Here is a 25970-nt window from a genome sequence, read left to right as displayed (position 1 = left end):
GGTCCTGAGTGCTGGAGCAGGTTTTCATCAAGGATCTCTCTGTACGTTGCTCTGTTCATCTTTCCCTTGATCCTGACTAGTCTCCCAGTTCCTGCCACTGAAAAACATCTCCTCAGCATCCCCACCTCCAGACGTGACGCTTGGCATTCAGGCCAAACAGTTCAATCTTGGTTTCATCAGACCAAAGAATCTTGTTTCTGTCACAATGTGCTCAACTGGTTGAAGGTCAGTCAGGTGCAGGAGAGCAGAGATGGGTGATAACAGGCGCACTTTATTCATGCCCAAGGAAAACAGCGATAACGCCCAAAGTACACAAACGGTGAGATAAACAAAACACACGGGTCAAACACATACCCGGCGCAAACCAGCCTGATGCGAACCATACGTAATAAACAAACAATTCCACACACAGATATGGGAGGAACAGAGGGTAATATAAATTAGTCAGATGAGGGAATGTGAACCAGGTGTGCAGAAAAGCAAGACAAAACAAATGGAAAATGAAAAGTGGAGCGGCAATGGCTAGAAGACCGGTGACGTCGACCGCAGAACGTCACTCGAATAAGGAGAGGGACCGACTTCGGCGGAAGTCGTGACAGTTTCTCGTGGTTTGAGAGTCCTTTAGGTGCCTTTTGGCAAACTCCAAGAGGTCTGTCATGTGCCTTTACTGAGGAGTGTATTTGTATTTATTATGGATCCCCATTAGCTGCTGCCAAGGTGGCAGATACTCGTGTACCCTCAGGCCCCTACTCCACCACTACCACATATCTACAATACTAAATCCATGTGTATGTGTGTGTATAGGGCTGTGATAAGGTGCGTCTCGGTGAGAGATGTAGGAGTCAGGCGCAGGAGAGCAGGGATTTCTGAGAAGCGTGTTTAATATAGATATATGTATACATACAGTATATATATACACACATAGTCCACCAATACAAAATTGGCACAAATGAAAATCCAAAACTACGCTCTCGAAGGAACAGAAACTTGTGTCAATACACGGAGGAACAACCACAGTTCCGACACTACATACACGTATGCACGAATTAAGGCAGGCAACAGGTGCCCTATATACACACAGAAATAAAAGCAATTGAAACCAGGTGTGAAAAGGAGCACAGACAAAACAACCAGAAAAGGAAAAAGGGATCGGTAGCGGCTAGTAAACCGGTGACGCCGAGTGCCGCCGGAACAGGGTGAGGAGTTACCTTCGGTAGACGTCGTGACAAGTGCATATGTTATCGTGTGTGTATGCATTTGTCTGTGCCTATGTTTGTATTGCTTCACAGTCCCCGCTGTTCCATACGTTTTTTTTAATCTGTTTTTAAAATCTAATTTTACTGCTGCATCAGTTACTTGATGTGGAATAGAGTTCCATGTAGTCATGGCTCTATGTAGTACTGTGCGCCTCCCATTGTCTGTTCTGGACTCAGTGACTGTGAAAAGACCTCTTGTGGCATGTCTTGTGGGGTATGCATGGGTGTCTGAGCTGTGTGCCAGTAGAGATGAAGTCAATCTCTCCTCCACTTTGAGCCAGGAGAGATTGCATGCATATTATTAATATTAGCTCTCTGTGTACATCCAAGGGCAAGCCGTGCTTCCCTGTTCTGAGACAATTACAATTTTCCTAAGTCCTTTTTTGTGGCACCTGATCATACGACTGAACAGTAGTTAAGGTGTGACAAAACTAGGGCTTGTAGGACCTGCCTTGTTGATAGTGTTGTTAAGAAGGCAGAGCATTGCTTTATTATGGACAGACTTCTCCCCATCTTAGCTACTATTGTATCAATATGTTTTGACCATGACAGCTTCCAATCTAGGGTTACTCCAAGCATTTTAGTCATCTCAACATGCTCACTTTCTACATTATTTATTACAAGATGTAGTTGAGGTTTGGGGTTTAGTGAATGTTTTGTCCCAAATACAATGCTTTTAGTTTTATAAATATTTAGGGCTAATTTATTTCTTGCCACCCACTCTAAAACTAACTGCAGCTCTTTGTTACGTGTTGCAGTCATTTCAGTCACTGTAGTAGCTGACGTGTATATTGTTGAGTGTATATTATTGACTTTTTTTCTAGTTGGCTTAAATTGAAGATGTGGCAAATAGGAGTGGCAAAATAGTCTGCTATTATCCACAGTAATTTTCCATCCAGAATGTCAGACCCCGGTGGCTTGTCATTGTTGATAGACAACAATAATATTGTTTCACCTCTTCCACACTGACTTTACGGAATTCAAAAGTACAATTATTGTCTTTCATAATTTGGTCCGATATACTTGGATGTGTAGTGTCAGCATTTGTTGCTGGCATGCCATCCCTAAGTTTGCTAATCTTGCCAATTAAAAAGTCAATAAAGTAGTTGGCAAAATCAGTGGGCTTTGTGATGAATCAGCCATCTGATTCAATGAATGATGGAACATATTTGGCTTTTTTTCCCAAAATGTAATTTATGGTGCCCCAAAGCTTTTTATTCCTTATATCATTCCTTATATAATTGATCTTTGTTTCATGGTATAGTTTATTTTTACGAAATGAAACCGAAACAGTCCTGTATGGTGCATACATAAAATACAGAACAGAAAATAAACACCCACGAAACACAAGTGGGAAAAGGCTACCTAAGTATGATTCTCAGTCAGAGACAACTAACGACACCTGCCTCTGATTGAGAACCATACCAGGCCAAACGCAAACACAACATAGAAAACGGAACATAGACAACGCACCCAACTCACGCCCTGACTATACTAAAACAAAGACAGAAATAAAAGGACTAAGGTCAGAATGTGACAATTTCTTAATTTGCAGGACATTTGCCAATCTGTTGGGCTGCCAGACTTATTTGCCATACTTTTTGCATCATCCCTCTCAACCAATTCCTCATCAATCCAAGGAGATACAACAGTTTTTACAGTAATTTTCTTTATGATGCGTGCTTATTAGTAACTGGAATAAGCAATTTCATAAATGTGTCAAGTGCAGCATCTGGTTGCTCCTCATTACACACCACAGACCAGCAAATATGATTTACATCATCAACATATGAATCACCACAAAACTTATTGTATTCACTATATTAGGCCCAGCCTTTGGAACTGTGATTTTCCTAGATATGGCTATTATATTGTGATCACTACATCCTACGGATTTGGATACTGCTTTGAAACACATTTCTGCAGCATTAGTAAAGATGTGATCAATTCATGTTTATGATTTAATTCCTGTGCTGTTTGTAACTACACTGGCAGGTTGACTGACAACCTGAACCAGGTTGGAGGCACTGCTTACAGTTTGAAGGTCTTTATTGAGTGAGCAGCTTGATGATAGCCAGTCAATATTTAAATCACCCAGAAAATATACTTCTCTGTTGATAAAACATACATTATAAAGCATTTCACACACATTATCAAGATACTGACTGTTAGCACTTGGTGGTCTATACCAGCTTCCCACAAGAATGGGCTTTAGGTGAGGTAGATGAACCTGTAGCCATATTACTTCAACAGTATTTAACATTAGATTGTCTCTAAGCTTTACTGGAATGTGGCTCTGAATATAGACCGCAACACCGCCCCCGTTGGCATTTCTGTCTTTTCGGTGTATGTTATGACCATGTATTGCTACCACTGTATCATCAAAGGTATTATCTATGTGCGTTTCAGAGTCAGAATAAGAATTTCATCTGTTACAAACAAGTTATTGATTTCATGGACCTTGTTTCATATGTTAATATGGGCTATTTGTATCACTTTTCTGGGTTGCTTGATTGGTTTTAATGCTTTACTGGGAAGATTATCAGAAGTAGACTTATTCATGTTATTTGCAACAGAGTTGATAGTGCAGGGTGAGCTGCACAAAGTGGTCTTCCTACTAGGGCACATTGCCTCAGTGCTAACAGTGTAACTCTGGTTCATAGTATTCGGTGCAATTAGGGGTACCTAAATTAAACGGCTTACATTGTGTTTGCCAATGCCCCTAGGATCATGTACACTTGATGCAGCATTATGATGACTCATTGTCACAATGGAAGGGATCAACTGAGCTGGTCTCTGATCATTGACCAGTCATTGTTTCAACGCAGCCTTGAAATGCATCGACAGAGTCCAGGAGCCAAGATGATTTGGATGGGGGGGTGGAGAACGTGGCCACTCTACCAGAAAGGCCTGATTGGTGGAGAGCTGCAGAGGTGGTTGTCCTTCTGGAAGGTTCTCCCATCTACAAAGAGGAACTCTGGGGCTCTGTCAGAGTGACCATTGGGTTCTTAGTCACCTCCCGGACCAAGGCCCTTCTCCTCTGACTGCTCAGTTTGGCCGAGCGGCCAGCTCTAGGAAGAGACTTGGTGGTTCTTGTCACGCCTCCCTCCGGCGCACAATGTCGCCGATCTACTGAACACCGGCCCTGGCAACTATGATTATCCACACCTGCTCCCCATCATTACGTACACATGTTCACATTTTGGACTGTGGCAGCCTCCATTGGATGGAATGAGCTGGCGCTCCGCACTCTATTCCGGAGAGGATTGTGCGAAGAGGTTCAGACGGAGTTGACATGTCAGGATGACAACCTATCCTTGGACACACTCAACACGATGGCCATCTGTCTGGATAACCTTCTTCGGGAGCGCCGGTGCCCACCTCGCAACTTACCTCCCTATTTTGGCTGTCATGAGTTAGAGCCTGAAACTGTGGAGGTAGGGGCCACACACCTCTCCACAGCAGACAGCTGGGGCTCTGTCCCTATTGCGGCCTGGAGGGGCACAAGCTTCAGCGGTGTCCAGTGCTTCCTAACCAGGGGTCCCCTAAAGCAGAGGTGCGATCCCGTGATAGGCGTGAGTATTCCCCGGGTAGGCGAGAGTATTCCATCATCGTTTTCCGCCAAACCCTTCTGGTTCCCATTTCACGGCTGGCTGTCCCTCAGGTGTTGTTTCTACAGCTCTAGTGGACTCCGGTGCCGCAGGGAATTTAATTGACCAGGCCCTCGCCTCCTCCCTGAACATAACTTCCTACCCGCTCTACTCTTCTTTTTTCTGTCCAAGCCCTGGATAGTGACAATTGGGATCCGGCACAAATACGCACATCACAGCACCAGGAAAGCCTTTACCTTCCTCCTCATCTCCCGTGGCTCCAACTTCATAACTCCACCATCTCCTGGTAAGGATGAGAATCCCCGCCTGAGGACCAAAATGCCAGAGGACCTGCTTTCCTACACCCTGTGGTTCCACGTCAGTGAAGGGTCCTACAACCCATCACTCGGTCCTCCCGTATCGTTGGCCATGTGTTTTGGGACGTAGATGTGGACCTCTACCAGGCTCTGGAGAGGGAACCAGCTCCTGCTACCTGACCTCCAGAGCGTATCTACATCCCCATGGGGATGATACTCATCTTCAATGTGTATTGATTCCTACTAGCCAGCTTTGTAAGAGGTAGATTTGTACTAGCTATGCTGATCCTTAATGTTTTTTCTTTGCATCAGGTCTCACTGAGACTGGATTCCTCAAGAGACATGCTATTCAGCTGCCCATGAACTTTTAAACATATCTATGATCGTATGATCTTACGTAGCTGCAAAATATAACTTTTTGGGGCGACCTGACAAATTCACATAGAAATGTGTGTCAATGAAAGCAAGTCTTAGAAGCGGTAGATTTCTTCTATGTGCGTTATTCTAGGCTTCCCGTTCTTACGTTTCGTTTTTGCATCTTTTACTTTTGGTTTTGCACACCAGTTTACAACACCTGAAAATACAATATTTTGGGTTATGGAAAATATATTTCACAGCGGTTTAAATGGTGCAATGATTCTCAACACTATACCTTGCTTGTTTTGTCTTATAAACTGAAATTAGGCAAACTATTATAATTTTATCAACCAGGAAATGGCTTTGCGATTTCTACATAGTGCATCGTTATACTCTTAGAAAAAAAAGTGCTATAAATAACCTAAAAGAGTTCATCGGCTCTCCCCATAGGAGTACCCTTTGAAGAACCCTTTTTGGTTCCAGATAGAACTCTTTTGGGTTCCATGTATAGAAAACCCCAAAAAGGGTTCCATGTCAACATGCCTTTGCTATCACTCATGTGTGCTCCATTGTAGTTGGTAAGTATTGTAAATGTGAGCAGTTGAGACACTTGACAAAGACAACGAGATATTTTCAGTAAATTCTGACTCTTAAATATATTTTACAGTGCGTTACTGTTCTGTCGTGTCCGGCATGCCCATATTATGCAAATTATCAATTTATTTTCTCTTTTTATGCTTACTGTAAGTGCCATGAAAAGCCAGAAAAAACATAAGGTTCATGTGTTGCGGGCCCTCTGGAAATTCCAAGAAATGTCCCTGACCTCTGTGGTGGAGGAGGACACAAAGTATGTATGAGCAAGTTGCTATTTTTTAAAGAAATCTCTAAACTTTCACAAACTTCTTCAACTAGTAACATGGAAATACTTTTAGCCAGCTGAGTCCACAAAGCTTCATCAGGAATGTTATTTTCTAGTTTTATTTCAATTCTCAAATTGATACAGTTTTAATGTCCTGATTATCTTCACTGCATCTGACCAATCACACAATTCTTTAAGAGGGCCACTATGCTACAGATTGCCTTCTGTGCCTAACCTAACCTTAACCCTTTAATCAAACTCCTAAACTTAACCCTAACCTTAACTCCTAGCCTAGCTAACGTTAGCCAGCTAGCTAACGTTTGTCTTCTAGCTGGAATTCATAACATATTATAAGTTTTGCAAATTCTTAATATATTGGTTTTGCAAATGTGTAACATATAATACAAATTGTAATTTGTAACATACCCTATGTATACAAAAGTATGTGGATACCCCTTTAAATTAGTGGATTCACGTTTTTCTGCCACACCCGATGTTGAGAGATGTATAAAATCGAGCACACAGCACACTGCAATCTCTGTCTACAAATATTTGCAGTATAATGGCCTTCCCGAAGAGAGCTCAGTGACGTTCAACGTGACACTGTCATAGGATGCCACCTTTCCAACAAGTCAGTTTGTCAAATTTCTGCCCTGCTAGAGCTGCCCCAGTCAACTGTAAGTGCTGTTATTGTGAAGTAGAAACGTCTAGGAGCAACAACGGCTCGGGTGTAAAGTGGTAGGCCACACAAGCTCACAGAAGTGCGTAGCGCATACACTCCCTAGCAAGTTCCAAACGGCCTCTGGAAGCAACGTCAGCACAATAACTGTTTGTCCGGAACTTCCTGAAATGGGTTTCCATGGACGAGCAGCCGCACACAACCCTAAGATCACCATGCGCAATCCCAAACATCGGCTGGAGTGGTGTAAAGCTCACTGCTATTGGACTCTGGAGCAGTGGAAACTCTGGAGTGATGAATCATGCTTTATCATCTGGCAATCCGGAGGACGAATCTGGGTTTGGTGGACACCATGAGAACGCTACCTGCCCCATTGCATTGTGCCAACTGTAAAGTTTGGTAGAGGTTGAATAATGGTTCAGGCTAGGCTCCTTAGTTGCAGTGAAGGGAAATCTTAAAGTTACAAGATACGTTCTAGACAATTCTCTGCTTCCAACAGTTTGGGGAAGGTCCTTTCCTGTTTCAGCATGACAATGCCCCAGTGCACAAAGCGAGGTTCATACAGAAATGGTTTGTTGAGATCGGTGTGGAAGAACTTAAATGGCATGTACCTCAATTGCCTGACCTCAAACCCACCTAACAACTTTGGGATGAAATGCGAACACCGACTGCGAGCCAGGCCTAATCGCCGAACATCAGTGCCCGACCTCACTAATGCTCTTCCCAGAAGAGTGGAGGCTGTTATAGCAGCAAAGGGAGGACCAAGTCCATATTAATGGCCATGATTTTGGAATGAAATGTTCAAGTAGCAAGTTGTTATAGGTGTAAGATGGCACAGTGATGCCATCTGTTTGTAAATGTTCATTACTGCAACTCATGTGTTTTACCGGTGTGCTTGAGATACCCGGATGTATTGTGATGTACTGAACAAGACTGGTTACTCGCATCAATGCCTCTGTCTCGTCATTTAACATTCAAACATGGTGTCAGAAGTGAGATAACTAAACATGCTTTCCGCAAATTAGAGTCACCTGTTCTGGTTTACCAAACAAATGCTTATTTGAGTAAAATTTAGCCAGAATTGGCCTTAGCTAGAGTGAGTTTGCTAGTTAGCTTCAGTGTTGTTAGCACTGGTTAGACATGGCAGCAAACATTCCCCCTCCCGCTGTTATGAAGCTCAGCGGGGATTGGAGCACGAACTGGGATACGTTTAGAGGTGAATGGGAGGACTGTGCGCTAGCAATGGGACTTCTGGAAAAGGACGATGAGGTAGTGGCTGCCACTTTGAGGACTATAATGGGAACTGAATGCCGACACGTATATAAACACAACCTGAACCTAACAGCAGCTCAGCAAGGTAACGCTATAGCTATTCTTGATGCTCTTCAACATTACTTTAAGCCAGCAAAGAACGTAATCTACGAGCGTTATGTTTTCAGTTGTTGCAAACAGGAGGACGGGGAAGTCCACTTTGAGTTGGACGCAGCAATCCAGCCTGTCCAGTGTGCACCCCGCAATGTACCAGTGGCCATGAAAGCAGCTACAAAGGCTCAGCTTGACAAATACGAAGCAGATGGCCACATCATACCCATCACCGAGCCTACAGACTGGATAGGTAATATGGTTATCATCAAGAAACCAGACAAGCTACGGATATGCATTGATCCTAAACACCTCAACCGGGCTCTGCGACGTTCACATTACATTATGCCCACGTTGGAGGATGTTCTTTACAAGCTCCCAAAGGCCAGAGTCTTCACGCTCGTGGATGCCAGAGATGCCTTCCTGCAGTGCAAGCTCGACGAGCCCAGCAGCTACATGACCACCTTTTGGACACCCTGGGGCAGGAAGAGGTGCTTGAAGCTTCCGTTTGGTGTCTCCGTGGCTCCAGAGGTGTATCAGCGGAAACAGCATGAGCTGTTGATGAGACTCAGTAGCGTGAAACCCATAGCAGATGACTTCCTCATAGTGGGCTGTGGGGACAGTGATGAGGAGGCAGAATGTGACCATGGCGCCAAGCTGCTGGCCTTGATGGTCAGATGCAGACAGGTCAAGCTAAGACTAAGCATAAAAAGGCTTCAGTTTAAAGTGCCAGAGGTCCGCTGTCATGGGCACATCTTGTCCTCCACCGGATTGAAGGCGGATCCTGAAAAAGTGAAGGCTGTCTTGGAAATGCTCCACCCATCTGACGTGAAGGGAGTGCAGCGCTTCGTCGGATTCGTCACCTACCTGGCCAAATACCTACTGCGGCTCTCTGAAGAGTGTGAGCCGCTAAGGAGGCTCATGGACAAGGACACCATCTGGCATTGGCTCCCAAAACATGACGCAGAGGTGAGGGAAATAAAACAACTGGTCACCCAGACACCCGTACTGCGATACTACAATGTGTCAAAACCTGTCACGATTCAGAGTGACTCAAGCCAGTATAGACTTGGCTGTTGCCTCATGCAGGAGGGCCAGCCTGTGGCATTCGCTTCTAGGGCACTCACCCCAACAGAGCAGAACTATGCCCAGATAGAGAAGGAGTGCTTCAGCATTGTGTTTGCATGCCAACGCTTCCACCCACTACCTGTACGGGCGCGACAATATTACCGCAGAGACAGATCACAAGCCCCTTATTGCTATATTCAGCAAGCCTCTTCTGAATGCCCCAAAACGACTGCAGAGCATGCTACTGGCCCTACAAAACTACAACCTCATGGTGGTGTGTAAGCCAGGGCCAGAGATGTATGTGAGTGACACGCTCAGCAGGGCTACTGCATCAGGCACTCACACACGCTCCATGCATGAACAACACGCAGTGTGCAGCTTACAAACAGAGCAAGTGGATGTTGAACACATCAACCAGGCTGACTACCTCAATGTTACGGACAAGCGCCTTATACAAATCAGGCAGCACACAGACAGGGACGAGCAACTCCAGGCATTGAGGTCTGTGATTCTGATGGGCTGGCCCGACTGCAAGGAAGAAACTGCTTTAGCCGTCAGAGAATAGTGGCCAGTCAAAGAGGAGCTCAGTGTTCAGTAATATTCAAGTGTCAGAGAGTCATTATTCCCCGGTCTCTGCGCCCTGAGATGTTGGCGCGCGTGCACTCAAGTCACATAGGAGGTGAGGCCTGTTACAAACAAGCACGTGACACACTATTGGCCAGGACTGCAGATTGAAATCAAAGACTATGTCAGTAAATACACAGTCTGCAATGAATATGCCATTGAGCAACAGAGAGAGACGATGATGTCCCACGAGCTATCGATGCGCCCCTGACAGATAGTAAGTCTAGATCTCTTCCAGCACAGTGGCAAAGACTTTCTGCTCGTAGTCGATCATTACTCAGACTTTTGGGAGATTGACCTCCTCCCCGACCTCTCAGCAGAGACAACGATCAAACGCTGCAAGGCTCAGTATGCCCGCTATGGCCAGCCAGATAGGGTAATTTCAGACAATGGACCCCAGTTCTCCGGAGTTGAGTTCCGAAAATTTGCTGCAGGATGGGAATTCGAGCACGTCACTTCATCACAACGACACCCAAAAGCTAATGGGAAGGCGGAGTCCGCAGTTAAAATGGCAAAGAACCTCTGCAAAAAGGCTCTGTGAGAGGGCAAAGATGCCTGGAAAGCAATCTTGCAGTGGCGCAATACCCCGACAGAAGGCATGGATAGCAGCCCGGCCCAGCGCCTCATGGCACGGTGCTTAAAAGCAGCTCTGCCAGTAGCCAGCACTCTCCTGGAGCCATGTGTGGTGACAGAGGTGCTGGTGAAGCTACGTCACAGAAGACAGGTCTCCAAGTTCATCTACGAAAAAATCAGCAAAAGACTTGTTGGGGAATAATCAGAATTAGTTGGGTAACATAGATAAGATGTTTTATTTTCATTATATGCTTGTGAGTTACTTCTCATCAGAATGTCTATTTTTGGATAATACTGTTGACCGGTTGCAGTTATCTGTTCTCTGTCAGGTTTCAGTTACTTGGGCCGCAGAAAGGGGAGAGGTCAAGCTTGTCATCATATGTAAACATATCTTTTAAACCAATTATTTCTTGGCTCCACAATGTCTGTGTGCCAGTCACTGTGTATCTGTGATCTTGTCCAGGAGGGGTGTATTTGATATATGCCTGTTGATGAGGTTTTGTTTTATGGTCCTGAGAGCGAGATAAGAACATAGTTTAGGAGACAAAGCTGAACGATAGTTTATAGCCAATGCTGTCTGGCTATGTGTGTCTTTGCTATAAAGGATCTCAGTTGCAATGTGTAAGGACTCTCAGAGAATTCATTTACAGACACTGAATTGATCTGAGAGTCACAGCGTTGTGATGGAGCTCATATAATTAAAGATGGACTTTATGATAACTCTGACTTGCGTGTGGTTTGCTCTCATGATTTGGTAAATACAGGAAATTTCCACTACAGACTTTCCCTGAGCTCAGGGTGGGTGAAACGGTCCGAATGAAGCCACTACCAGGGGACCGGACGGGCCTCTGGAGACTCGGATCCTGTGTATAGAAAGTGGCACCACGCTCCTACTTGGTCGAAGTGAATGGATCACTGTACCGTCGTAACAGGGTTGACCTTCGGATTGCTGAGCCAGCACCTACTCAGAACCCTGATGGTCAAAGGGGTCGCATGACAAAAGACGGAACCCCAGCAAGTCACATGGGGCCCGAGGCACTGTGCGAAGAGCCAGGGGATCACAGGTCGGACGCTCCCTCGCCCATCAATACTACCCTTAGACAGTCAGATGACACGCCTGTGCGGGAACCCGCAGTCCTCGCAGACAAGCCCCCTGTCTTTTCACGCTGCGTCTGTCCCAGCCACCAAAAATACTTAATCTGTAGGTTTCCCATCAGGGATTGTTGACAGAGAGATAAAAGTGAAGAGAATATAAGAATGTGTTGTTGTTACCTGATAAAAATAATAATATATTTTTTAAAATTCTAAACTGTTCATGTTGGAAATTATTACTAGGTTTGTTTTGTTAGTGAATTGACACCTCCTGTCCTTTTTTCCCTTTATTTAACTAGGCAAGTGAGTTAAGAACAAATTATTTTTTTCAATGATGGCCTAGGAACAGTGGGTTAACTGCCTGTTCGGGGACAAGACTGGTTACTCGCATCAATGCCTCTGTCTCGTCATAACATTCAAACACAAGTGTCTACATCATTTTGCCCATGTAGAGATCATTCGTTTTGCAAATGCTAATATATTGTACATTTTTCAAATTCCTAACATAGTGTACATTTGCAAATTCGTAACATAAAATACGAATTAGAATTCGTAACATATCCTATGAAATCGGTGGACGTTCACAAATGAATACCATACAAAACGTAACATATGATCAAACTAAATGGGGCGTCTTGGATTTACAAACACAATAATAAGAAATGCTCTGAGACCAGGTTGGCATGGTGTAACTCCAACTGGGGTGGAGGGAGGCAATTTGATCAAATGAGCTACATTGATATTCCTGTGGGAAAATAGTGTTGGCTAAAGGACTGTACTACTTCATGAATTGCCTAACATCATGTGCACCTTTTTCTTACAGTTGTTGTAATTGCCCAGCCAGGATAAATACCAATATCTAGATGATACTGGGGTTGGATCTTGTTAGTTTACTAATATTTAATTTAGTTAGGGGATTTGAGGGCATCTGTAGTAACTTTACTTAACTGTGCAAAAAGTGTTCGTTATGGTTCAGGCACTGAGAGGACAACTAAAATTGAGTACCCCTATATTGCAGGTCCTTCGACAAACGACTGCTTTCTCCAACAGCAATCTCGGCAATGGCGGATTACGATAACTACGATGACCGGGATCGGGCTTACGGTAGTTTTGGTGGAGGCAGAGGGTAAGAAAATACCTGGACGAATAGAATGTATCAGTATCAACGTATGGTGATGCGAGAAAATGCACTGATGCCTTAGTATATACAGGGGCTTGTTCGAAATTCTTCTGAAAGATAGGCCCGGGTTCAGAACTCTGGCCAGACAGTGTCAGTGTGGTTAGCCTCTCACGGCCGCTTTGATGAATGGGAAGCCGGTATTGAGGGCGGGGAAAACTCGTGGATTGACCATAGCTAGCTACTTCCAGATGTGCGTGTGAGATTTTCCATTACATAATGTTATCGACTTATTCATGTCGATTTGACAATACATATTATGACATGGTTATGATTGCAAGTCATTCTATCTTCACAGACTGCCAGCATGGCACTTGGCGCCAGCATCTCATGGGCTGCATGTTGTGCTAGCAAGTCAGGGACTGCGTCGAATGGCCAAATCGGGTAATAACAGCTCGAGATGTCAACATGCACCATTCCCCGACATCATTATCAATACATGGCATGTTTAGCAACTAGTTACCAAGTAATCATTATTCAATGCACAAGCCTTTTGATGCCTTGTTTAGTGGTAACGTTAGCTAGACAGCTAGCTAGACTAGCTTGTTCTAATTGCATGAAGATTTATGCGGAGGACTAGCTAGCTAGTATGCTAACTCTGCTAGCTAGCCTAGTTTGGCCCAGTGCACCCTGCATCCATTACTAGCTAGTTTGAGGAGGGCTCACATGTCAGTTAGCTAGCTAGGTCTTTATGATTTGCAGAACGTTAGCTAACGTTAACTATAGTAGCAATGATTGCCGATTTGCGCTTTGCTCAGGTAGTTAGCTAGGTTTGCAATGCATTTAACTAACATAACGTGGGCTAACTCGAGCATTGCCATTGACGCCTTAGACAATCACTACCAGGAAAATGTAAACGTTACGTGCTAACGATGTTGCGGCGATACTGAAATTATTTCTGAAACTCAGTCCTAGCTAGATAGCCAGCTAGCCAGAACTTCAAAATAGCCTAATCAACGAAAACACTATACATTTAACAAGCTAGCTAACGGTATTACTGCAGTTAAAACGTGCTCTCTTGGATGGGATCAACGTAACTATGATAATTTCGAAAATCAGGGAGTTATATCTTCCACCCTTGTGACTGTCATAACATTAATTGTTATAATCATATTCTGCTTTGCTTTATTCACACAGGAAAGGAGTTGGAGCCCCTGATCATGAAATACCTAAACTAGTCCTGTATCTATTGGGCTGTTTGTCATACATTAATTTGGCCAAATAACCACATTATCACCTTGTCTTATCAAATGCTATGTAAGATCACAACAGTCATCTTGGTTATTTTACAATTGCTCTCCTTGCTAATTGTGGGAAAGATAAATGCATGCATGCCCAACGTCCCTTTCTTAGAAGACATTTCAGTTGAATGCATTGTTGTGCAACTGAATAGATATCCCCTTTCCCTGGTTGGTGGCGGTACCTCTTGATTCTGCCAGGTCGCCCAGTTTGCTTGACACCGGAGGGATGCTGCAGGCATGCAGGACCCAATCTGCATTTCTCTGCACTGTCAGATTGGAGTGCTGTTGCCAGCAAGGGAACAGGTTCCTTGCAGTTTTGGCAAGGCCCCGTAACTCCTCATGAGGAGCATACATATTTTGCATTTAAATAATTTTAGCCGACACTCTTATATCCAGTGCATTTATCGAAGTTCAGTAGGGAAAACCAATTACGTGGCACAGTCATTACAAGTAAACCCTTCTTCAAAATGACTTATCAGTGCACATGAACTTCTGCTGTTCATTGAGAAAAATGACACAAATGGCAGCTCTGTAGTATTGTTTACCTGTATTTAGCCCAACAGGGATGCCATATTTTTCTGTGCGCTGCTGACACTATTGACAATTAAATAGAAAAAAAACATTATTTTTCTGTCTCAATTCTTTCTCCAGTTTCCAGAGAGCCTAGTCCTATTTCCTGTATTGTATGTGCCACATTATGTATTTTCCTATGGGATTTGAGCTGTAGATCTTTGGTAATTTGATTGGTAATGGATCTGTCCAAGTGTACATCATTTATCAAAGGCTCAGAGAGTCAGCTGAAAAGTGACTGCGCTACCTATTTGCCACTTTTTCCTGGGACGTTAGGTTTTGCTTGTGACTCCGTTAATGTCCCAAATATCAACCATAATCTCCTGCTCAAGTCATTGACCATTAGCCACTCCCCGTACAGGACCCCGAGTCCTTGTATCTGTTGTAGTCTGTTGTAGTCTGTTCTCTCATGGAGGTGTTCGTTTCTGGTAGACCCAGAGGTGGCAGTGGACCTGGTGGACCCCGCAAGCAGAAGGATCTACCAACAGATCCCCCATACACAGCATATGTGGGCAACCTGCCCTTCAACACAGTACAAGGAGACATAGACGCCATTTTCAAAGACCTCAACGTCAGGAGTGTTCGACTAGTTAGAGACAAAGAAACAGACAAATTTAAAGGTGAGCAAGCATCCATTGGCTTAGCATAACCTCACACAACCTCACAAGCCATGGCAACACAGTTTTGTTATTTTTCTCCTTTCAGGTTTTTGTTATGTGGAGTTTGATGACTTGGAATCCCTTAAAGAAGCTTTGACGTATGATGGTGCTGTGAGTACCCACAATTAGTTTTCTCAGATCCTCATTTGTATCTGGCTCATAAATGTAAAACAAAGGGATGCTGTGGTTTAGTGTCAAAATTATGAAAACAAACAGCTGTATGTTACTCAGTCTTTAAAAAAAAGCTGTAGCACATACTATTTAACTTAACACAGGTTCTTAAACTGATACTCAGCGTTTTGACGTGACGATGAGCAACTATGTGAACCAAATATATTGTAGAGTGACACTGATGCAAGGGGCTGCATTTGTGAACATTCACACAGAGCATCTGCTTAAGTTCGCTTCACTCTCATACAACGTGATGGCTGCGTAACAACTGCAGAGGAGATTAGCTGCTGGTATTGTCCTCTTTGTTGTTTTGGAAAGTGGCCCGATCCTGTTTATGCTTGCATCACTGAGTGAACTTCATAGTCCTTTAAAAAGGTATAATCTGCTTTGTATGGAAAATCTAAGTATTGTGATATGGGCATCGTGACAAAGATATAAATCTATGCTTTTTTTGCATAAAACAAATAAAACTGTCCCCAACATTGATATAAACTTATTTTGTTTTGCACCTTCCATAAAATAGATTGCAGTCCAAAATGATTAAATGTGTAGTGACAACCGACTGTCATTTTATAAAAGGGACAATTGAATGCAGTGACACGTCCAACCAACAGTGTAGGTTGGACAACCAACTTGTAGGACATAAACACTGTTGGAAGCATTATCAGAGAAGCGGACCACATTGTTTCATTTCTTCCTAGTGCTGACTTTTGCCCCCATCTCCAGCTCCTTGGAGACCGGTCACTCAGGGTTGACATAGCAGAGGGCCGAAAACAAGAGAGGGGCGCCGGAGGATTCGGCTTCCGGGGGAACGACAGAGGAGGTACCCGCTTGTGCTCACTGGAATACTAACTTGTTTGTTCCTCTTACTACTACTGCTTAGCATATTTATTACTTATCATTACAACTACAAAGAAATGTAAACTGATTCAGTGTTTCTATTACATGCTCTAATGAGTCGTGATATTGATTTGTAGATTGTCTTAATTGTAAATATTAATATGAAGTAGCAATACCTCTTGGCCTAGATTTGAAGAATTACGCGTCTTTAACATTGACCTGAGACTCATCTTTCACCATACTCAAATCAAGGCCGTCTTAAAATCTTTAAATAATCAAAAGCTTTGCTGTTCTGTTTGACTTTGCTACTATCTAAGCATACAGTGCATTTCACTTATAAGAATAATGGAATAATCAATCATTTGTTGTGTGGTCATAAAAATTAGACAAGATGCTTGTACTTTTATAGATCAACGGATTATGTAATCCTCTATAATCACAGTATCAGTCCTTATAAGAGGAGTGCATTGCACAAGTTCCACTACCACTGTTGTCTCTGTGACCTTATTCTTGTTTTATTTCACTACATACTGACATTTCAGAATACCTGGCACTTTTCATAATGTATCCATTCTACATCTTACTCCCTTCTCTCCTGCTTCCTTTTCTGTAGTAAATGGTGCTAAAAACTGAGCAGCTAAGCCTAATTTTGTCTCTTTCTCAACCAAATACTTCAACTAGCTGTCTCTAGAAGTAGTACTACTAACCTAGGCCATTGGCTAACCAGCAAGTGGGTTCCACACCCCTGCCTCAGCTCAAAGCACCACTCACCCCTGTTGTTAAAACTGAGCCCTGTCCCCTGCAGGCCGAGGGGGCTCTCGTGGAGGTGGTCCCAGGGGAGGTTCCAGAGACGACTACGAAGGAGGTGGGATGAGCGTTCAGCTGACTTAGCCGGTCCCCAGCCGGTCATTAGAGCGGACCCAGTTTGACCGCTGCAATTTAAGATCCAAGCAGTGTAGTTGGTAGTGAGCACCAAGCTAAAGAAGCAAGCCAATTGTTACATCGTTTTTGCTGTGAATCAAATTTTATTTGTCACATTTGACTACAACAGGTGTAGATTTACAGTGAAATGCTTACTGTTAAGTAGTAAGCAGCAGTAAGGGGGTACCAGTAGAGTCAATGTTCGGGGGTACAGGTTAGTCGAGGTAATTTGTATATGTAGGTAGAGTTATTAAAGTGACTATGCGTAGATAATAACTGAGTAGCAGCAGTGTAAAAGAGAGGGGGGACAATGCAAATAGTCTAGGTAGCCATTTGATTAGCTGTTCAGGAGTCTTATGGCTTGGGGGTAGAGGCTGTTAAGAAGCCTTTTAGACTTGGCGCTCCGGTACGGCTTGCCGTGTGGCAGCATAGAACAGTCTATGATTGGGGTGACTGGAGTCTTTGACAATGTTTAGGGCCTTCCTCTGACACTGCTTGGTATAGAGGTCCTGGATGGCAGGAAGCTTGGCCCCAGTGATGTACTGGTCTGTATGCACTACCCTCTGTAGTGCCTTGCGGTTGGAGGCTGAGCAGTTGCCATACCAGGCAGTGACGCAACCAAGCTCTCGATGGTGCAGCTGTAGAACATTTTGAGGACCCATGCCAAATCTTTTTAGTCTAAACACCTCTAAATCTGCAGAATAGTGTAATATAAGCAGTATTTGATCCCCCCCCCCCCATAGGAATTCTAATGGGTTCTCATAGAGATTTTTACTTTACGATTTGCACAAGTTTTTTTTTCTGTCCCTTGGTGCATTTTGTTTGATCCCTCTGTCATCACTCATACAGGAGGTTCACCTCACTCATTCGTCAACTTACAGGGCTGCTCCAGGTGCTGGGAAATAACAGATTTAATGTTTAGAATGTTACAGAAAGGAATGTGGTGTTTAGAGCTGACAAGATTTCTTATCTTTTATTCCTCATGAGAGAATCGTGTCTGTTCTACACAATACTTTATCTGAACGTTCTATAACATTGCAATCCTAAATGAGCCCAAGACTGTCTAACCTGTCCTTTCCTTTCTGTATCTCCTTGTGTAGGCTACAGAGGAGATGACGACTTCGGGCGGGGTCGAGGAGGCAGCCGCGGTGGTGACAGAAGGGGAGGTGGTGGAGGAGCAGGCATGGGGGGACGCTACAGGGACGGCGGACCACCACCGCGCGCCGGCGCGGAAGACTTCAGAGAACCCTCTGACGGTGTCACAATCTCTCTTATCTCATATAAAACACTAGACCAGAGGTACTCCAATTAACGTGTGGAGGTCCGAAGTAATGCTGGTTTTGTTTTCTCAACCGTAGTTGGTTAATTGATCTATAGATTTGACTGATTGGTCAGACACTCCACTGGTGTCATACGCCTGAACTAGTCCCTGATTAGAGGAGAATAATTCAAATCAGCAGTACTTCTGGAATCGAGGTCCGCATTTGAGAAATTATTCTAGGCAATGTTTAGTCATGGAAGAACAGATCAGTTTAGCTGGATTTCTGATGGCTTTGTGTATTGTTACAGTAGAGCTTTTGTAAAGATAATGGGAAGGTGTTGATATTGACCCCTCCTTTAACCTTTCTAGGGCAGGCGGAACCCCTCGACAACATTCCGCTGAAAAGGCAGCACGCGAAATTCAAAAATATTTTTTAGAAATATGTAACTTTCACACATTAGCTAGTCCAATACAGCAAATGAAAGATAAACATCTTAATCTACCCATTGTGTCCGATTTCAAAAATGCTTTACAGCGAAAGCACAACATATGATTGTTAGGTCATAGCCAAGTCAAAAAAACCACAGCCATTTTTCCAGCCAAAGATAGGAGTCACAAAAAGCAGAAATATAGATCAAATTAATCACTAACCTTTGATCTTCATCAGATGACACTCATAGGACATCATGTTGCACAATAGATGTTTTGTTCGATAATGTGCATATTTATATCCAAAAATCTCAGTTTACATTGTCGCGTTACGTGCAGTAATGTTTTGATTCCAAAATATCTGGTGATTTTGAAGAAATACTCATAATAAACATTGATAAAAGATATAACTGTTATTCACAGAATTAAAGATACTTCTCCTTAATGCAACCGCTGTGTCAGATTTCAAAAAAACTTTACGGAAAAAGCATAATCTGAGAACGGTGCTCAGAACCCAAAACAGCCGGAGGAATATCTGCCATTTTGGAGTCAACAGAAGTTAGAAATTGCACCATAAATATTTAGAAACATGTCAAACGATGTATGGAATCAATCTTTAGGATGTTTTTAACATAAAACATCAATAATGTTCCAACCGGAGAATTCCTTTGTCTGAAGGAAAGCACTGGAACGAGAGGTTACTCTGTCGGGAGCGTGAGTCATGAGACCAAGGCACTCTGCCAGACCACTGACTCAGAGGTTTCATGAGCCCCTCCTTTATAGTAGAAGCCTCATTCAAGTTTCTAAAGATGGTTGACATCTAGTGGAAGCCATAGGAAGTGCAACTGTATCCATATCTCAATGTGTATTCGGTAGGCTGAGCTTTGAAAAACTACAAACCTCAATGTCCCACTTCCTGGTTGGATTTTTCTCAGGTTTTCGCCTGCCATATGAGTTCTGTTATACTCACAGACATCATTCAAACAGTTTTAGAAACTTCAGTGTGTTTTCTACCCAATACTGATATTAATATGCATATATTAGCATCTGGGACAGAGTAGGAGGCAGTTCACTCTGGGCACACTATTCATCCAAAAGTGAAAGTGCTGCCCCCTATCCCAAAAAGGTTAAAACACTGAAAAATCCTGAACCCAGTGGCCACCTTGTTGACATAACATTTGACTTGACTAGTTAATCATGTTTGTCTTTTTTTCCCTTCGCTTTCTGCAGAGGAGAGGGCGCAGAGACCACGGCTTCAGCTGAAGCCACGCACGGTGGCTGCCCCACTGAACCAAGTCGCCAACCCCAACTCTGCCATATTTGGCGGAGCCAAGCCCAGGGAGGAGGTAATTCCCAAAGACAAACCTTAAGATATTGACCAGGCCTGAGAGCCTAGGAGGGCAGGGACGGTGTAGAAAAATGAAACGATGCCAATGGGATACATTAACGCCTTCTGTTAGTATCCCTGTCTGTTGGAGATGACAAACTGAACAAAACCCTCTGAGTTCAGTTTGAGTTAAGTATTTCATTGAGACAGAATAAAAACAAGATTGAGAACACACACACTCTTGGAAAAATAATACAACACACCTGCCCACCAAGACCCAAAGAGCAGCTTGTGAATGCATGTCAAACTGTTAACATGGTTTTTATGTACACCTCTGCTTCCCTGTGATTAGTGCCTGCTTTGTCTAGTTCTGTTGGGAGAAGGTCCATTCATGTTGATTGCAGTTAAAGATTAATACAATTGACCTGAAAAGTAACAACTTTTCAACGGTTATTTAGTAGTGTAATTAACTACTATATTCGACCCTCTGTGTTGGAATTGAAGTGTCTCTCGACCCTAACTCTGAAGTGGATAGGCATGGAACCCTACTAGAATTCTGACCCCATTTACAAAATCAGTATAACATGAATTGTTAGAATAGAACGGTTTGCTCTGATGGTTTGGTTCATGGCAGTTGTGGCTGAGCTTCTGTAGGGGGTCATGAAGGTTTTATCATCTCAGTTGGTCAACACAACACCATTGTCTTAAGAGAATATGCTCCCCTCCCACAGACACCAACAAGAAAGCTTGGTCAGAAATGTGCTGCTTTTGTTTCGGTTTAGCCCCTATGACTTCCAATGTAAATTGCCGTTACGTTAAAACACATTGTTCAGCCGTATGGTCAGTGTTCAGTTTGGGACCAGTGCAAAAAAAAGAGAACAATTTTCATTAGTGGAGCTTTTAAGGTCTTTGTATCTGCTTAACTATCCAGTTGTAGTGTAGAAGTTCTTTAAACTATTTTATCATTTCTCTAATTAAATTATTTAACATTTCCTCTGGCATTGAACCTGTCTAACCATAATGTTTTTTTTGTTTCCCATTCTCAAAGCTTGAAAAAGAGGCAGAAAAGGAATAGATATATCCACGTGGCTGCATTATTCTGGAAGTCTACTCTGGATCTACTGGCTTTGTTTACCAAAAATCTTTCAAAGACTTCTCCCAAAGAAAGCTCGATGGGGAGTCAGGCGCTGGGTTCCTCTTTCTGCTCGCTAACACAAAGCAGGCCTTCATCTAATTGGAAAAAAAGAGCAGTTGGACCCAAGGCTGCTGTGAGGGGCAGGGGCCAGGCCTATGTCAACCTGACCCGTACCCCACACACATCAAAAGGAACTCTGGACAGTGGCTTCAGTTTGGTTCTGTTGCCTTTGGGTAAGGACTTTGCTGTGTAATTTCTCTTACCTTTCCCAAGGCATCCTTTGTGTTCACCAAATGATTTGCAGTTTTAGACATACAGCTGTAAAAAGCTGTTCCTTTGGTGTCTTTTTACATTTTCCTCCTAAATTTCTGCTCTATTTGTGAAATGATTATCATTTCAGCTTCAAATTTCCACTGTCTTAAATATTAAATGATAACATTGCCAATAGAACTGAATCCTTAATGTTGTCTCAATGTGTAATTCTGGAACCTGATTTTGAAAGATTTTTGATCTTAGTCTGTTCAATCCAGGAAAAAATGGCTTCCTGCAATAATGGAGCGATGCCGAAAGTGTTTGTTTAGAGGAGAAGCTGAAGCGCTCACTAGATTAAATCAGAAACATGGGTTATTGCAACGGTCTTTGTCTGGCAACTTTCTACTTCCACAGCTTGATAGTTATATGCATTTTATCAACAAAAAAATGTATCACCTAAACACTGCAAAATATACAACTTTAACATAGGAAACTGTTAACTGAAAAAAAAAATGAAAAAAATAATAATCTGCTCATTTGTCCCATGGAGACTGGCTAAATCTAGTCTGCCTACCAGTAGATGGTGTAGGATGCTTTTGAGAATTTGTTGCGCTACCATTTTTATTTACATTTTACTGGTTATGAAATTTAGTGATACCTTGTTCTTACTGTACTATAGAAAGATCTGCTGTTTTTATTCATTTTTTTGTTCATTTTCCTACACTGTTTATGGCAATAAAATGTATAATCTTACAGAAATTTATTATGAATGTGTTTTAAGTGGGATGGGTGAATGAGTCAAGGCAATGAAGTAGTTCTCTGAGAACACATGAACCAATGTGAACATGGAATAAAAACATTTAAATTTAATGGAACGGGGCAGGCATTGCTTTGAAAAAGAACGCTGTAAGGAACATGCATACATATCCAGGTTCAGGCCATTTCTAAGTTATTCTTTATTATTCCCTAAAAGTTCTGTTCAAGTGTCTTTCTGCATACATCAGAAACAACTAGGTCTCTCATCCCCAGGCATCGCATGCAGAGAGCCTAGTTCCTCATCCTCAACACTACCCCGTGTGTATTCATTTTGACAAAATTATTGTTTCTATTGGACACATTTTAGGTGGGTCCTGTATTGTTTGCTTCTGTTTAAGAAATGTTTTGCAACAGAATCGGTGTAATGAATATGCCCCTGAGCAAGAACTTTTGCTTTTATTTTGATTGAAGCACCCAATATTAGTTCTAAATTGGCTGTTTGTTTTGCAGAGGGTAGATGGGGCTGAATATAGATATATATATACACACAGGTTTTGGGTATTTTGAACATTTAAAATAAAATTATTGAATTTTCTGTTACTACTTACATGAAAAGTATATACAGTTGAAGTTTACATATACTTAGGTTGGAGTCATTGACTCATTTTTCAATCACCACAAATGTCTTGTTCACAAGCTATAGTTTTGGCAAGTCGGTTAGGACATCTACAAGTAATTTTTCCAACAATTGTTTACAGACTTGATTTAATTCACTTTTAATTCACTATCACAATTCCAGTGGGTCAGAAGTTTACATACACTAAGTTGACTGCCTTTTTAAATAGCTTGGACAATTCCAGAAAATTATGCCATGGCTTTAGAAGCTTCTGGCAAATTGACATAATTTGAGTCAATTGGAGGTGTACCTGGGTGTGTATTTCAAGGCCTACCTTCAAACTCAGTGCCTCTTTGCTTGACATCATGGGAAAATCATAAGAAATCAGCAAAGAAAAATAATAACTGTTGACCTCCACAAGTCTGGTTCATCCTTGGGAACAATTTCCAAATGCCTGAAGGTACCACGTTCATCTGTACAACCAATAGTACGCAAATATAAACACTATGGGACCAGGCAGCCGCCATACTGCTCAGGAAGTAGACATGTTCTGTCTCCTAGAGATGAACGAACTTTGCTGCAAAAAGTACAAATCAATCCCAGAACAACAGCAAAGGACCTTGTGAAGATGCTGGAGGAAACAGGTACAAAAGTATCTTTATCCACAGTAAAATGAGTCCCATATCGACATAACCTGAAAGGCCGCACAGCAAGGAAGAAACCACTACTCCAAAACCGCCATAAAAAAGCCAGACTACGGTTTGCAACTGCACATGGGGGCAGAGGTCATACTTTTTGGAGATTCAGTGCCTTGTGAAAGTATTCGGCCCCCTTGAACTTTGCGACCTTTTGCCACATTTCAGGCTTCAAACATAAAGATATAAAACTGTATTTTTTTGTGAAGAATCAACAACAAGTGGGACACAATCATGAAGTGGAACGACATTTATTGGATATTTCAAACTTTTTTAACAAATCAAAAACTGAAAAATTGGGCGTGCAAAATTATTCAGCCCCCTTAAGTTAATACTTTGCAGCGCCACCTTTTGCTGCGATTACAGCTGTAAGTCGCTTGGGGTATGTCTCTATCAGTTTTGCACATCAAGAGACTGACATTTTTTCCAATTCCTCCTTGCAAAACAGCTCGAGCTCAGTGAGGTTGGATGGAGAGCATTTGTGAACAGCAGTTTTCAGTTCTTTCCACAGATTCTCGATTGGATTCAGGTCTGGACTTTGACTTGGCCATTCTAACACCTGGATATGTTTATTTTTGAACCATTCCATTGTAGATTTTGCTTTATGTTTTGGATTATTGTCTTGTTGGAAGACAAATCTCCGTCCCAGTCTCAGGTCTTTTGCAGACTCCATCAGGTTTTCTTCCAGAATGGTCCTGTATTTGGCTCCATCCATCTTCCCATCAATTTTAACCATCTTCCCTGTCCCTGCTGAAGAAAAGCAGGCCCAAACCATGATGCTGCCACCACCATGTTTGACAGTGGGGATGGTGTGTTCAGCTGTGTTGCTTTTACGCCAAACATAACGTTTTGCATTGTTGCCAAAAAGTTCAATTTTGGTTTCATCTGACCAGAGCACCTTCTTCCACATGTTTGGTGTGTCTCCCAGGTGGCTTGTGGCAAACTTTAAATGACACTTTTTATGGATATCTTTAAGAAATGGCTTTCTTCTTGCCACTCTTCCATAAAGGCCAGATTTGTGCAATATACGACTGATTGTTGTCCTATGGACAGAGTCTCCCACCTCAGCTGTAGATCTCTGCAGTTCATCCAGAGTGATCATGGGCCTCTTGGCTGCATCTGTGATCAGTCTTCTCCTTGTATGAGCTGAAATTTTAGAGGGACGGCCAGGTCTTGGTAGATTTGCAGTGGTCTGATACTCCTTCCATTTCAATATTATCGCTTGCACAGTGCTCCTTGGGATGTTTAAAGCTTGGGAAATCTTTTTGTATCCAAATCCGGCTTTAAACTTCTTCACAACAGTATCTCGGACCTGCCTGGTGTGTTCCTTGTTCTTCATGATGCTCTCTGCGCTTTTAACGGACCTCTGAGACTATCACAGTGCAGGTGCATTTATACGGAGACTTGATTACACACAGGTGGATTGTATTTATCATCATTAGTCATTTAGGTCAACATTGGATCATTCAGAGATCCTCACTGAACTTCTGGAGAGAGTTTGCTGCACTGAAAGTAAAGGGGCTGAATAATTTAGCACGCCCAATTTTTCAGTTTTTGATTTGTTAAAAAAGTTTGAAATATCCAATAAATGTCGTTCCACTTCATGATTGTGTCCCACTTGTTGTTGATTCTTCACAAAAAAATACAGTTTTATATCTTTATGTTTGAAGCCTGAAATGTGGCAAAAGGTCGCAAAGTTCAAGGGGGCCGAATACTTTCGCAAGGCACTGTATGTCCTGGTCTAATGAAACAAAAATAGAACTGTTTGGCCATAATGACCATCGTTATGTTTGGAGGAAAAAGGGGGATGCTTGCAAGCCGAAGAACACCATCCCAACCGTGAAGCACGGGGGTGGCAGCATCATGTTGTGGAGGTGCTTTGCTGCAGGAGGGACTGGTGCACTTCACAAAATAGATGGCATCATGAGGTATGAAAATGACGTGCATATATTGAAGCAACATCTCAAGACATCAGTCAGGAAGATAGATCTTGGTTGCAAATGGGTTTTCCAAATGGACAATAAACCCAAGCGTACTTCCAAAGTAGTGGCAAAATGGCTTAAGGACAATAAAGTCACGGTATTGGAGTGGCCATCACAAAACCCTGACCTCAAGCCTATAGAAATTTTGTGGGCAGAATTGA

The 25970-nt window shown here is 42.7% G+C and overlaps 1 protein-coding gene across 4 annotated transcripts; it reads left to right on the top strand.

Annotated features, from left to right (window-relative positions):
• The first annotated feature begins 12523 nt into the window (after window positions 1–12523).
• On the top strand, window positions 12524–22630 carry eif4h (eukaryotic translation initiation factor 4h). 4 transcript variants are annotated; one of them, XM_021563208.3, is made up of 8 exons: window positions 12524–12903; window positions 15204–15385; window positions 15471–15535; window positions 16322–16418; window positions 17241–17300; window positions 18457–18612; window positions 20277–20392; window positions 21422–22630. In XM_021563208.3, exons 1-8 carry the CDS (start codon window positions 12839–12841, stop codon window positions 21446–21448), a joined length of 768 nt encoding a protein of 255 aa, XP_021418883.1. In that variant the 5' UTR covers window positions 12524–12838; the 3' UTR covers window positions 21449–22630. The 4 variants fall into 4 exon arrangements, with proteins under 4 accessions (XP_021418883.1, XP_021418882.1, XP_090055225.1 ...); XM_021563207.3 differs by having other exon boundaries at window positions 12525–12903; window positions 15198–15385; XM_090199099.1 differs by lacking the exon at window positions 17241–17300 and having other exon boundaries at window positions 12728–12903.
• Window positions 22631–25970: the final 3340 nt, after the last annotated feature.

Source organism: Oncorhynchus mykiss, chromosome 15, assembly GCF_057628025.1.
Source record: "Oncorhynchus mykiss isolate SJ-2025 chromosome 15, ASM5762802v1, whole genome shotgun sequence".
NCBI lineage: Eukaryota > Metazoa > Chordata > Actinopteri > Salmoniformes > Salmonidae > Oncorhynchus > Oncorhynchus mykiss.
The sequence above is the reverse complement of the archived record's forward strand: the minus strand, read 5'-3'. Positions and strand labels throughout refer to the sequence as shown.

Coding starts and splice junctions, on each gene's coding strand:
- eif4h (XM_021563207.3), top strand. CDS start 12,839: ATGGCGGATTACGATAACTACGATGACCGGGATCGGGCTTACGGTAGT. Junction 15,386..15,470: donor AGAAACAGACAAATTTAAAG/GTGAGCAAGCAT, acceptor TTCTCCTTTCAG/GTTTTTGTTATGTGGAGTTT. Junction 20,393..21,421: donor GAGCCAAGCCCAGGGAGGAG/GTAATTCCCAAA, acceptor CCATTCTCAAAG/CTTGAAAAAGAGGCAGAAAA.